This window comes from Lasiodiplodia theobromae, assembly GCF_012971845.1.
Source record: "Lasiodiplodia theobromae strain AM2As chromosome Unknown scaffold_7, whole genome shotgun sequence".
Lineage (NCBI taxonomy): Eukaryota > Fungi > Ascomycota > Dothideomycetes > Botryosphaeriales > Botryosphaeriaceae > Lasiodiplodia > Lasiodiplodia theobromae.
In genome coordinates, this window is record NW_023336563.1 from 1,278,912 (window position 1) to 1,294,035 (window position 15,124).

The following is a 15,124-nucleotide window of genomic DNA, read 5'->3' on the forward strand; positions in this document are numbered from 1 at the left end:
AACTTCTAGACGCTTAGCGCTTCTAAGAAACTAAGTTCTAGAAGTATTATACTTCTAGAAATTAATTTTTAGAGGTCCGTAGTTTCTAAGAGTCTTTAAGGTCTAGAAGATTCTTTCTAAGATTAAAAGTTTCTTATTTAGCTTCGGGTAATCGAGACTAAAAGACGAATTATCGTAAGTTCTAATTAGAGTCGATTAAGTTTAATATTTTCTTTCTTATTTTATTTTAGAAGCGCCGAGAATAGTTTCGGTCGATTAAAAATATAGTCGTATCGCCGGCTAAGAGCGTCGACTTTTCTATTTTCGATTTTCTTTCGATAGATAATTTTAAAGTTAAAGAAGACGAGTTATTTCGCCTATCTAATCTGTCTTTAATTAAGAATTTTTATAGTTATAAAGACGTCTAGGTTTTAGTAGTCTAAATATACCGTTATTTTAAAATTCGCCCCCTTAAGATAGTATCTTTATTCTTTAAAGACGATAACGATAATAAAAAGTTTCTTATCGTAGATATCGTAGTTAAGTTCTATCGAAGATATTTTTCTAGAGTAGAAGGCTATAGAATAGAGTTATTCTTAGTCGTCCGGCTAGCTAAGATAGACTCTAATAGCGTAGTCTAATACGTTTATTTCTAGATAGATAGACTTATTTAAATTAAAAAGAATAAGAACGAGTACTTTTATAAAAGCTCTTTTAAGTAGTTCGAAGGCTTTCTACTATATTCTTTATTAATTAAAGCGAGTATTCTTTTAAGTAAGTTAAATTAGCGGTTTAGCTAGCTTAGCGTAGTTTTTAATAAACCGGCGATAGAAGTTAGCGAATTCTAAAAAGAATTAGACTTTTTAAAGGTTTCTAGATACGGACTAGCTAAGAATAGATTCTATCTTCTTAGAGTCTATAATAACTTTTCTAAGTCGAATAATAAATTCTAAAAATTCTACTTCTTAGACGTAAAATACGGACTTTTTAGACTTAACTTATAGCTTTCTCTTTTATAGTTTTCTAAGTATTTTTTCTACGTATTTCTAGTATTCTTCTAGAGTTTTAGAGTAGATAAGAATATCGTTAAGATAGACCGTATAGAAGACGTCTAGATATTCTTAAAGAGTATCGTTAATTATAGCTTAAAAGATAGCTAAAGCGTTAGTAAGTCCGAAGAATATAACGAGGTATTTAAATAGTTCAAATCTACTCTACTACGCCGTTTTCTACTCTTCTTCTTCTTTAATTTAAATTAGATAATAGTCGTCTCTAAGATTTAGTTTAGTAAAGTATTTTACTTTTTATAGCCGATTACGTAGTTTATCGATACGAAGTAGAGAGTATCGATCTTTAATAGTAATATCGTTTAGAGACCGGTAATCTATATATAATTGTAATTTTTCGTCTAGCTTTAATATAAATAGAATAAAGAAGGCCGTTAAGGACTAAGATAGTCGTATATAGTCTTTTTTTAGATAGATTTTAATATATTCTTTAAGTATCTAGAGTTCTTTTTCAAATATAGAGTATAGAGACTCGAATTTAAACGTTATTTCTAGTATTAGAGATATTTTATAATTTTATAATTAGTATTCGGGTAGAGCGTTTTCGTTTATTTTTTTCTTAAAGAGGTCGAAGCTATAATATTATAGAGATACTTATTCTAGAGGGTTTTCTATATTAGTAGCGCTAATTTATCGTAGATTATATTTTATACGCCTTTAAGGGTCTCGAGGTTTTTATAGATTAATAGTTCGTTTTTTTAAAAGGTAGACGATTTTATAGACTTATTAGATCTTTAGAGATTATTAGATTTTAATCTTAATTTTCTAGAAGGTAGCGCGTATAATAGTAGACTTCTTTTATTAAGCTTTAAAGTTACTTAGTAGATAGTTAAACCGTAAAAATTTATCTTAAAGAGATAAGAGAAAAAAGATAATAATTAGATAAGAGAGTATTACGTAATTATATAATATATAATAAGCCGGTTATCTCTAATTAAAGAGTCTTAATTAGAACTTTAAGTTAACTACGAAGAATTAAGTATCTAGCTAAAAAGTATATCTATATACTATAGAAAAGCTAGTTATAATCTATAGAAGTTTAGATCTATAATAATCTAATTCTATCGTTAAATTTCTTATAATTTAGATAGACTCTAAATTAGTACTAATTTCCGATAGATTCTATACGTAACCGGGGCGCTTAGAGTACGATTCTAATATTTAACTTCTATTTTCGCCGTACGTTCGTAATATCGTATTATATCTTACTCGATTCTCTTTCTATTTACTTTTCGACTTCTTATCTTTATATACTACTTTAAAATAATTATACGCCTAGACCTACGGTTTCTAATTAGACCTTATAGTTCTTCGTCTTATAGAGAATTCTCTAATTCGTACTTTCTTTTCGTACTACCGCGCCTTTAAAAGCGATTCTTTCGTACGAATCGTAGCTACTATCTACTAGTATTTTCGTACGCGCCGTTATCTCGCGTTCTTTAGATTTTCGTACGAAATTTATAGCCGTACAACTTCTTCGCTTATAAGGCTTCTCGGCCTCTATAATATCTTTTTTCGTACGGGCCTTCTACTCTTAGAGTTATAAGGCCCGTATTCTTTAGAGTTTATAATAATTAGTAAGATCTTTAAGAAAGCCCTTAGAAAAGAAGTTAAAAACGATACCTTTACGAAAATCTTCTAGATACGTATTATCCTCTAGAAAATTAAGATCGAGACCTAATAATCTCTAGAGGTTCGATAAGTTTATAAAATCGCTTATCTTTCTAGAAAACAAATTATTAATCTCTAGAAACTTTAAAACCTCTAAGAACGTATAAAATACGATCTACGATAAATTAGCGCTACTAATATCGAGAATTATCTAGACTATATATCTCTACGATACTATAAGTTTGACCTCTTTAAGAAAAAAATAAGCGAGAACGCTCTATCTAAATACTAACTATAGAATTATAAAATACTTCTAATACTAGAAACTATATCTAAGTTTAGATTCTTATACTTTATATCTAAAAAAGAACTTTAGATACTTAAAAAATATATCGAAATCTATCTAAAAAAAGATTATATACGACTATTTTAGTTCTCGACGGCTACCTCTATTCTATTTATACCGAAACTAGATAAAAAATTACGACTATATATAGACTATTAAGCTCTAAACGATATTACTATTAAGAACTAATATCTTCTATCTCGTATCGATAAACTACGCGACCGACTTTAAAAGATAAAATACTTTACTAAGCTAGACCTTAAAGACGACTACTATCTAATTTAAATTAAAAAGAAAGAAGAGTAAAAAACGATATAGCGAAGCTAATTTAGACTATTTAAATATTTAGTTATATTCTTCGAACTTACTAACGCTTTTATTATCTTCTAAGCTATAATTAACGATACTCTCTAAGAATATCTAGACGTTTTTTATACGGCCTATCTTAATAACATTCTTATCTACTCTAAAACTCTAAAAGAATACTAGAAATACGTAGAAAAAGTACTTAAAAAGCTATAGAAAAAAAAGCTATAAGTTAAGCCCGAAAAATACGCGTTTTACGTCTAAGAAGTAGAGTTTTTAGAATTTATTATTCGATCTAGCGAGGTTATAATAGACTTTAAGAAAGTAGAATCTATTCTTAGCTAGTCTATACTCTAAAACCTTTAAGAAGTATAATTCTTCTTAGATTTTACTAACTTCTATCGTCGGTTTATTAAAAACTACGTCTAATCTATAGAAGACCCGCGAAATAATTAGAGTCTTATAGACTCTAATAAAATCGTATTTATAGGTCCGTACGTTAGAAGAATAGACTCTAATTAATTTAATATATAGACTTCTAATCTATAGAAGATCGGATTCGTAATTACTTTCTATATAGAAAGTAATAAATTTATTAGTAGGCCCGTACGCGATCGAAGAATAGAAAGTAATTATTTAGATATATAGAAAGTAATTAGATTTTTAGCTCTAATCGCGATATAAACTCGATATTTAGGCTTAGCGCGACTCTACGTAGCTTTTAATAAATTTATATCGCTTTTTAACGGCGTTAAGGCGGTACGATAAGGGAGTTAGTAAAAGACGGGTTAAGCTTAACGTTCTTTACTCTCTCGCGTAGACGGTTAGAGTAAGAACGTCGCTAAATAGCTTAGAGTTACGAGTATAACTAATTTAGATTAAAATAGCCCGCTTAACGCGGAACTTAAGTATATAATAGAGCTCTTTTACGCGATAAAAATACGATATTCTATATATCTAGTAGACCGCGTACGGCGGCGGTATACGATAAGAACCGCCGGCTAGAGTAAGTATTTTAATAGAGTAGTAGATTAGAGTTAAGCTTAAGAATAGAATAAAATATAGTAGTGGACCGCTATAGAAGAAAAGAAGAAGAGAAGAAGAAATCTTTTTAAATACGATATTAATAATAGTAGTATTATTAGTAAGAGTAGATTCGATATTAGACTACGATAGCGGGCGAGTATTTTATTTATTTAGCCGAGTATAGAGTTACGATATATAAAAAGTACTAATATAGCGACTAAGTAGATAGTTATTTACCGAGTAGATATTACTAGTTAAGTAGAGATAGGGCGGAGGTGATTACTAAAGAGATAATATTACGAACCCTAAGAAATACGAGTTTTATAACTCTAAAAATAGAAATCCCGTACGAAAAAGTTCGCTATAAGAGCTAATAAGCCTCGTAGGCGAAAGAGTCGTACGGTCTTAGATCCCGTACGGAAATCTAAAGAATACGAAATAATAGTACGTACGAAAATACTAGTAGATAGTAGCTAAAGCCCGTACGAAAAGAATATCTATAAGAGCGCGATAACTTTAGAAGAAAGTACGAACTAGAAAATCCTCTATAAGATAAGAGACTATAAGACTAGACTAAGAACTAGAGGTCTAGACGTATAATCGTTTCGAAGTAATACGTAAAGATAGAAAGTTAAAAAGTAGATAAGCGGAGAAAACGAATAAGATATAGTATAACGTCGCGACCGTTTAGTAAGAATAGAAGTTAGATATTAAAAAGTACTCTAAGCGTCTAAGTTACGTATAATCTACTAAAGTTTAGAAGTTTAAAAGCTTAATAAGCTAAACTATTAAACCTCGAGTTTAAAAGTTTAAAGACTTAGTTAAATAAACCTCTAAACTCTAGATTATAACTAGCTTTTCTATAGTATATAGATATACTTCTTAGCTAGACACTTAACCCTCTATAGTTAACTTAAAGTTCTAATTAAGACCCTTTAATTAGAGATAACCGGCTTACTATACATCGCACAATTACGTAATACTTTCTAGTTTAATTATTATCTTCTCTCTCTTATCTCTTTAAGATAAACTCTTACAGTTTAACCACCTACTAAGCGACTTCGAAGCTTAGTAGAAGGAGCCTACCGTTATATTAAGTATTACCACCGTTCTAGAAGGCAACTCCATCACTCTATCTACAGACTATTCTAGAAACATAGAGGTTAATTCTAAAAGTATAAAAATTTAAAAAAGCGGTAGAACGGCGCGTACGCGAAATTATAATGAAAAAAGTGCGCTTACGGGAGATCAGCACGAGAGTAAACACATAATAGTAGTCTCCTATTCTTCTAATATTCAGATATGAACTAGGACCCTACGCATTCCTACGAAATCAAGGAAAATAATGTAGAGAAATCGTTATACACCGTAGTGGATGAAAGGCGCCCAAAGATCAGGAGGTTGTAGTTCTCTTCCCTTGAACCGAACATTTATGATAGCAGACCGCAGAGCGATGGCTGGCTTTACAGTTTGTGACTGGCTTATTCCCTCAAACAGCGCTTTGTAGAAGTATCGGGCAACATCGACACACGTTTGATCATCGGCGGACCACAGAGAGCCGATGGCGTTGGCGAACCCAGCCACCTGGAAAGCACTCGCGAGATGAATCCCTTCATCAGCGAATTCCGTTGCTCTAATTTGTGCTGTAGAGCATGCCGAGAGATAAACGATCCAACCGCGTTCCTTGGCTATGGAGTCGAGCAGCGACGCAACTGTGAGCTTATCTTCAACCGCACGGCCTGAGTTGTCTAGCTTCTGAAGAATGATATGACTCCCTGATGGATTCACAGCATCTGAACTGCCATGGCAAGCGAAATGGACGATGTGAGACCGTAGGATGCCATCCAACACCTGTTGTGCAGTTGGTTGTTCGAGCAGCGTGAGGTTGGACATCTGGCAGTTCTGACCATTAATGGCCTTCACTGCTTCGATTTCCTTTCCAACCCCTGGTAGGTCAATCTGCCCCGGAGTCTGGAGCATCGAAACGGCAAGGACTGAAAGTTTGTCGGGAAGCTTCAAGGCATTGGCATGCGCTCGTGAGTGTTCCAATGCCTTGATCGTCGGTGTATAAGATGGTACGATCCAGTCCAAACAAGAAGAGGGTAGGCCCGGGTTTCTCACATTGAGAAAGTCCGGGCTAAATTCTCCAGCGGCGTGGAAGGGGAGTGAGCTGGCCACCCCTGATCCGATCCACCAGACACGAGACTCTCCTGAAGCCGATATCAGTTCCATATCGCTCAGCCTGCTCAATACTGGATGGACGCAGCAGCGCCAAAGCCATCCTAGCATTTGTATGCTTGGTGAGGCGCGTGGTATTGGTTTCATGTCTCTTTGGGCGCCGACTCTGCTGACCGCAGTCGCTCGATATTTCTCAAGCAGTTCTTTCACAAACTGTTGCATATCAGATTCCATATCCCGAAGATGAACAATCTCTAGGCGCGATTCTGTCACAATGACGGCACCCGAGCAGATATGTGTGACATTGACGATGACAATGGGCCCATCCCTGGCGCACTGCTGCAATCGCTCAGTCGAGGCAGGCCTAAGGAAGTCCTCAAGCCCATGAAGCTTGCGGATAGACTCCTCGCAGGTGGCGAGCTGTTCGAAGGCTTGTCTCCTATCGTGTGCTTGCTGTTCCCAGTCCTTTGAGCCGCTGAAGTCGATGATTTGGAACGCTCTGTTGCGGAGACTCTCGTACTCGTCTGCGAGCGAGGGGCACTGTCGTCGAACCTCGACGACATCATCTCTTCTATCGATGAGGTTTCCAAGGACAAGACCGCGGCCATACTCGGCTCGTTGTAAAGCGTCCTCAGGACGGTTAAGTAGGATCGAAATGGAGCACGCATCGGCGGCGAGGCCTTGTATTTGACTAACTGCATATTCTTGGTCTTCACGTTGGAGATGGCGTCCGCAGACATAGGGTAGCAGGTCCAAAGCTATCGTCGCGACGTCATTCGCGTTCTCGCGATCCTGCTCGATGTAGGGCACCTCCATAAAGAGGCGTGCACTATAGACCCTATTGAGCGGTTTTCCAGAGGGGGACTCCACAGATTCTCGAAGGTAGGTTTTGGCTTCTGACAAGTCGCGGAGTGTTTGATCGAAATCTCTGTGCGTTACGGCGCGCAGTCCAAGTTGTCTACCCAAGATCTGTAGTGCTGATGCGCGGCCTGGGTTTTGTGGAGAAAGAGAACTTTCGCAGGCTCTCATATTTTCGATTCCCGAATTCAAGTCGTCAATGTTTCCAGTTGCCACATACCGATCCAAGAGTTTGTCGCCGAGGTTACTCCTTGTGACGTCTCTTATAGATGAGTTTTCCATGGTCTCAACCGCGGTATTGAGGTACGCAATCGCGTCGTTCAGGTAGCACGAATCGCCTTTCAGTTGGTACATCTCGGCAAGCGCGGTGGACAGTACACCCAAGTATGTATCGTACTTCTGGTGCTGTGGCGGGGTCTCTTCCACGACCCGTTTGCATAGGGCGACAGCCTCTATAAGACTCTCCTCATGGCCGGTTCTCCTGTACTTGCTTGACAGACATCCTCCGAGACGAGCGTAAGGTGACAATGGGTCTGGGTAATCGTCGGGTATGCGTTTTACAATCTCTCGGAGTCTTGCAATTGATCGTTCCAAACATTCCATATCCCCGGTGATGTCGTACTTCGTATGCAAGGCATCCGATAAGTTTTCCAGAATCGCGGTCCTAAAATCAACTTCTGGGTGACAGAGTAGCTCCGCTTCTTCCAGTTTTGCGATAGCGTCATCTAGATCCGCTAGGCGTCCCGAGCCGTCATACTCAGTACACAATACCATTGCGAAAGAGTACAATGCTTCCGCCATCTTTTCCTCGTCGCCCTCTGCCAGCTTCAAGTTCTGTTCGGCGAATTTCATGGCTTCGTCCAGGTAATGTCGCTCCTTCGTAGCATCAACCAGGCTGCATAGGGAGACCACAAGGTTGTGGAGGGGACTTTTCGTCCAAGATCCGAGTTTTGCACAACTCCGGAAGTTCTCGATGGCTCTCCGCAAATCTTCGGTCCTGCTATTGCTTTGGTATAGTTTTTGAAGACAGCTTCCAAGCTTCCAAAGAGTCTCAAAGCGGTGTGATTCACTGAGAGAGCTTATAGCCAACACTTTTTCGAGAGTTGCTATGTGCGCTTCCAGATATCTGGTTTCCCCGGTACTTTGATATTTTGCCTCGCGTATAGCGGCAATTGAGAGTAAAATGTCGACTCTCTTGGGTTCAGGAAAGTTTTCCGACAAGAGTTCGAACACACTGATGGGAATCCTACTCAAAACGGCCTGCCGCTCTTCAGCAGAGGTGCTCTTCGTTCGTTGCGTCGTAAAGCTGGATGGTCCTGCCGAATTGGCACCGGGAGGATATCCCTGGAATAAGTCCAAGACACCATGGTGCATTTCTGTCGATCTTGACATTGCCTCCTGCTGTTCGAAGGCAGACAGAAGAGATTGCGAATTTCTTCCTTCGATGGTGGTAGTGATCTGTGTTGCTATTGCCTTTGCGTCTCGGAGATCTTCATCGTTGTGCGTGCGGCTGAAACGCTCGTAAAGGCTAGTGCAAATAATGTACCGTATCGAGTCAGCCTCAGTATCGTCTTCGGAGACCACAGATAGGGCCTGCGTTGCTCCTTCGATTACGTCCTGCAGGTCATCGAAGCTGTTTGTTGCCTTGAATCGGTAATGCAGCATGTGCGCAAGACTGGCGCAGATCTCTGGCAGAACAGAACAATTCCGGGGCGCGAGTTGAACAGCTCTCTGCCCTGCTGCAACCGCAGCTTGAATGTCGTTTTGGTCGTTCTCGTCTCGAAAGCGTTCGAAATGGATCTTTGCAATTTTGTGCTGCAGCGGAGCTTGTCGCGGATCGTCATCGGGTAAAGATGTGGACTCAAGCCAAGCATCTTCAAGTAACTTCTCTGAATTCGACATGATGAGGATCTAGAGATTCTCCAGTCAGCTACTACCACTGGTGGGGGGCTAAATTGGCTTACTGGAGACTGAGTGTTCGTTGATGAATCTTTAGAGGTGATGTGAAAGCTTCATCAGGCCTGAAGACCTGGGTATAAATAGGCGAACGACGTGAGAGAAATTAAAGCACCCATGGTAGCTCGCGTACCCCGTAGTGCCTCATCATGCGCATGACACCGTGTGGGCAGGCTGGAAGTGCTCGTTGCGGTCGAGGGCCTTCGTGGGCGGAGCTTGCCGCATGCATGGAAGCATTGTTCAGGAATTCAGCTCGGGCTTGAGTTACGTTCGAGGCCGCTCCATCTTTCTCAGCAATCTTAGTTGTACCCCTATTTAAGATCCTAGTTGCTTTCATCTTACATGCATCATCCATAATCAGCTGAACTTAATAGTCGTACGATCTACAACCCAGGTCACTCATTGGCGATGGATCATGCAATTATGATAATCGAAATGCAGCCGCAACCCTCCCTCACTAGTGCAAAAACGATCGACAGGCAGTCATGCGACTATCGGGGTGTTGATCGTTGGCATGAGCTGTGGATTCCACGGCGATCTGGACCGACTCACCGTGTACGTGTCAGCAATTTGATGGCCTTTCGTTGAGAAGGGAGTCTTATCCACACTTATTGTCACACAGGAGTCTACGCTGATTGGGTGCTTTAGAACTCTCGTAGTAAGAAGTCTATTACACTTACTAAGCCTCTTAAACGATAAAAAATGTTGCAATGGGTGATGAAAGCGAACGGTTTTTCGGAACTAGATGAGTGGCATGAGGGCTGAGTGGGTGGCTAACCGGTGGCGTTTTATACCCTGCTCAGACAATTAAGCTAACTACGGCGTTGCTACAGTACGCGGTGTAACATCTTACTAAAACAAACCCCTAGTCTTATAGGAGAAACTCATTAATTCGTGGTCCTTAACGTCATTAAAGAAGTTGGTAGAGACGACCTTACCGGCGACGTCACCCTCGCCTCGCCCGACTATGTACATCTTTCACTCGTTTGCTTCCTGGAACCAAATCTCGCCTATCCTCTAGTTCCACTGTCTTGGAAAACAAATCTTGCGACACGGGATGACGATAATCTGATTTCCTGGCACAAAAGGCCAATGGAGATCAACTGCGTAGCTGATCTGGCTGCGTTGGCTCCAGCGTCCAGGGTACCGTCGGGAATAAGAGCCACTGGAGCCCCGGCTGCGAGCGACGTAAGCACCTGAACGGTTCTCTCCGTCTTAATCCCTAGGAAGCGATTTCATTGAGCCACCTGCGTGCTGCACGCTGGTTGCAGAGCTTGCAAATAAGCAAGCTGGAGCAAATCTGTCACCATACGCATGACGCGGAGCTGATGTTGATCGCGGTGGATTTCTCCGTGTTGAGTGCTTCGAAAGATAGGGTAGATAGAAACGAATGGAATCCCGAAGCCTTCACGCGGTAATCCACGAAGGAGAATTCCTGCAGTGGCTGCGTAGTTAAGTCGTCGGGCTCGAGGGATTCTTCGTCTGGTTGGAAAGCCCCCTGCTGGGAGAACTGCACGCTGCTGACTTAATGCCCTACCTGGATTATGTGAAGAGGAAGGAATTGGTCTAGAACTGCTGTGGCATTCGTCATAGTTAATGTTATGGGAAATAGATAAGAAGGCCAAGGTGGACGAGCATCTGGACTGCAGCTGGCGCGTGCCTAGAGTTAGGGTGCTAGAGCACTGTAATCAGCAGCAGCATTGGGCCACGTCGCTTTTTTCTCGTATTCAGCCTCACCAGGGTGGAAGGCGTCTCGGTTGACGACTCCGCACCGAGTTGTCAGCCGATTAGTAATAGTCACGTCCCGTCTCGTTATATGTTGTCTCGTCTCGTTACAAGTCACTCGTCACCGCTCGGAGACGATACACAAAACCATATATAGTAATTTATCTAGTGCTAAGGCATTAAAAGATACGTGGGCCGATTAGGGACATCCTACTCCTCACCCCACCTATGATCTGCTTATTAAGCATCGCATCATATCTCGTCACCGTTTGGTAATGTTCCGTTTTGCTCGTCCCGTCTCGGCATGACTTCTGTCGTCTCGTCACGTCTCGGTTGACTTTTCATGACGAGTGAAACTGAGACGCATTCCACCCTGAGCCTTGCATCCTGCATCGAGGACTTAGCACTCTATAGCCGAGGGCCAACGCAGGGAGCCGAGCAAGAGTTCTAGAACACAGGCTCACATCAGCGCCTGTAGCTTCAGGCATTCGAAAGGCCTGATGCGTCTGAAAATAGTTTCTGCTGACTCTTGGCTGCAGGGACATTATTCCATTCATGTCTGCGGGAATTGTGGGACGTGGCCGATTGGAGGCCAGGACCCATGGTACATACAATCTTTGTATTCCTTCGCACTGCACCAGATCAGCCACCTACCTTGGCGTTGGGCTTGGATGCATAATGTCGGGTAGTCTCTACCATAACGTTAGGCTGATCTTCGATGGCCTGCATCCGCTTTTAGGTAAAGCCGTCTTAGCCTACGCCTTGAGCATAAGCACATATGTTATGGTAGCATAGTCAAATAGTTTACTTAGTGGCAAAGAACTGGGCCTTTATTCACCGCCAAATCTTACTTGTTTCAAGTGGGCTTCAACGAGTACCCAGTAGTGATACCCTTAGACGGAGCTGGAACAAGAGCATCAAGGTTAGAATACTTGTTAATTTGTCCAAAAGGTTTTTGCCAGTCCGTATCATACATGCAAAACCGCTGATAATGAGTAGCAGTTTCGCAATCTGTTACCAGATACCGTAGTCGCTAGAATGTGCGCGAAGCGAGCGCTTCTCGTAGGGAGCCCCTATGGAGACCTGAAAGGAACAGCGAACGACGTCAGATTGATGGCGCAAGTGCTTAAGCCCCGTGGATTCACCATCGTCGAGCGCCTCGGCGATAAGGCCGGGCGAGAGAGCATCCTAGCTTCATGGGACCAGCTCATACAAGACATTTCTAGTGAAGACGATGCGGTTGTTGTCTACTACTCTGGACATGGGGGTCTTGTCGAGGTGAACGTAAGCCACGACCAGCCTCGACGCACTGATGGATCAATTCCGCTTCAGCGCCATCAGTTCATCGTACCTTCAGACTACGACGACACCGAGACTGGAGAGTTCAATGGGATCCTCACGGAAGAACTTACAGATCTCCTTCGGAAAACTACGGACAAGACGAAGAACGTCACCCTCATTCTTGACTGTTGCCATTCCGGGCGCATGGCCAGAGACCCGCAGAGCCACAAATATGCGAAGCCGAGATTCCTGTCAAAAGTCGCGCATGCGAAGCTGACAGATCACCTGCACCAGATGCTCGAAAACAAAGTGATCGAACGTCGGGAGGATACCGCCAGGGCGAACCCTTACGCCGTACGCATAGTCGCCGCGGCTACCTCGGAGACGGCTTGGGAATACATGGACGAGAGAGGCGAGATCATTGGCGCATTCACCAAATCACTGGCGGCTGCGATCTCGGAGGACAGCGCACGAGTTGACGAGCAGGCTACTGCTTCATGGAACACAGCCATGCAAAGGGTCCGTGAGCTTGTTACCTCCGAATTTTGTGGCCAGCATCCTCAAGTTGAAGGTCCAAGCTTACGTGGAATGTTCTCGACGGAGCTTTTCAGTGAGAACACGTTCTTGGTCAAGGAGGAGGATGGCGAGGCCATCATCCAGGCTGGAAGAGTGGCAGGTGTCAAGGAGGATAACGTCTACCATATCCCAGGATTAAGAGGAGAAATCACCACCGCAACCGTCAGAAAGACTACTGCATTCAAGAGTCTCGTCTCTCTTGACCCTCGTCGAGGCATCGCGCATGGAGGTCAGCTTGCTTACCTCCACACCGAAGCGCGCCACCGCTGGCCGGTTTCCTGTCCTTCAGGATCCGACAAACTCGGCAACATCAGCCAAAACTCAAAGTTCCTCAGGCTGCCTGCTGAGGGAACCACCGAGTGTAGTATTGCGCAGATCGACATCGACGGAAGACAAGTCCGCGTCCTTGACAGCAGAGGCATCCAAATCTTCTGAAAGTCAGTAGAGGATCCTGACAAGACAGATATCATTGGTGATGCCATCGCAGCAGCAGATAAACTCGCCCGGGCGAAGCATCTTCTTGCCTTGAAAAGTGGAACCGGAAACGAAGGCCTCGAAACTGCTCTTCATATCACATTCCAGCGCGGTGGCTTTACGGTGCCGGAACCAAGTCCTCCTGCTACCGAGCAAGAGATAGTCGAGGTGATCGAAAACCAGCAATGGTGTATCAACATGCATAACAGAAGCCAGCAAATGATTTATGTTACCCTTTTCAACGTCAATATTGCTGGCCACATCGAACTTCTTTCAGCCGATTACTCGGATGGAATTCCGCTCCGAAAAGGTGGTGAAGAGACACTCGGGCTTAACATGTGGGGGGAGTATGTGGGACTACCTATCACCTGGCCCGTAGGCGTCTCTCGAAAGGAGCCAGTCCCGGAAGCCTTGATTTTCATCGTCTCTGACGGTCCAGTCAACCTTTCACATCTCTCTTCCAGGCCAGATGGCCCTGATACTGTACGAAAGGGAAGTTTGACCGAGGGACCGGATGACCATAGTCTCTCTAGACTGGAGTTGTTCGCGCAAGACCTTGCGGACGGACGGAGTCGGAATATCGCCCCGCCAAGAGGCTTTCGACTTATCAGATATGATGTGTGTCAGCTATGGCTCACCTTACGCCCGCTGAAGGGTTAATCCCGCCGCAGCTCAATGGTAAGGGTGTCTCTTGCCGTTCGCCATAGCTTACAATCCTTCTCTCTCTTGTATTTTCTTAGCATATCTCGTGAAATATGAGGTCACATAAGAATGGTGTGTTTCAGGCTCAACACCGGCCATATTATTGTCGCCCGTCAACGAGGCCGTGGCTCCTTCTTACGAAAACGTTTGGAACGCTGACTGGAGGTATTTAGAGTCTCTTGAGTTACTATGCGCACTCTAGCACGAAAGTAGCTACGCAATCGAGCTCAAGCATGGCGCTGCCGACGCCCGACCAAAACCCTGCTAGCTATACAAACAGCCCCTTTCTGTTTACCTGCACCATGTTGTTAGTAGGAGTCGGATTTCGAATAATCGATCTCTATTTTTACCAGCATAGCTTGCTTCTTTAGCCGCGTATTTTTAAATTGCTAGTTACCGCGGATAGCGGCGGCATTTATCTCTTTTTTCCTCTATCCTCCTCTCGCTCACCTCGATTTTGTATGGTAAATGCGGGGAATTCACCGGTATCTTATCGTGAAGATACGATCTGTTACCTCCCATATTACTACTCTAATGACTTATACAAACGAGGTTGTTTCTCGTGCTTTTCTATATATTTATTATCTATAACTACTAAGAACTACCTAAAACGTACGACTCGCGTAGACGCTTTATAAAAGGCCGTTTAGTACCCCTCTTCGTTCGCCGCTTATATTCCTACTACCTACTTACGATGCTTGGTATAGTGTTAAGCCTTATACGCCTCTACCGCTTATCTAACCCTTATTTACTAGTATAGTATATAAACTTAAGCCCCGGAGGCGGAGGCGGCAAGGTAACCTACGAGGATACGTTATCTAACTAGTTATCTACTTAGTTATCCGCCTCTTGTATAATATCTACTACGGTGGTAAGCTTCTTCTTATACGTCTTAGAATTCTTACTACTAGGTAGACGTTCTCGCCTCTTACGCGGAGGTTCTACGCCTACTAGAGCGTTACTAGAGATCGCTGCTGTTACTAGTAATTAGGGTTAGGGTTAGGGTTAGGGTTAGGGTTAGGGTTAGGGTTAGGGTTAG

The 15,124-nt window shown here is 42.6% G+C and overlaps 2 protein-coding genes across 2 annotated transcripts; one reads left to right on the forward strand and one right to left on the reverse strand.

Annotated features, from left to right (window-relative positions):
• Positions 1-5,694: 5,694 nt before the first annotated feature.
• LTHEOB_3027 (uncharacterized protein) lies at positions 5,695-8,223 on the reverse strand (the record flags this gene model as incomplete). Its single annotated transcript, XM_035511905.1, has 1 exon — positions 5,695-8,223. The coding sequence occupies one exon, from the start codon at positions 8,221-8,223 to the stop codon at positions 5,695-5,697; it is 2,529 nt and encodes an 842-aa protein (XP_035363753.1).
• A 3,867-nt stretch (positions 8,224-12,090) lies between these two features.
• On the forward strand, positions 12,091-13,344 carry LTHEOB_3028 (Caspase domain-containing hypothetical protein; the record flags this gene model as incomplete). Its single annotated transcript, XM_035511906.1, has 1 exon — positions 12,091-13,344. One exon carries the CDS (start codon positions 12,091-12,093, stop codon positions 13,342-13,344), a length of 1,254 nt encoding a protein of 417 aa, XP_035363754.1.
• Positions 13,345-15,124: the final 1,780 nt, after the last annotated feature.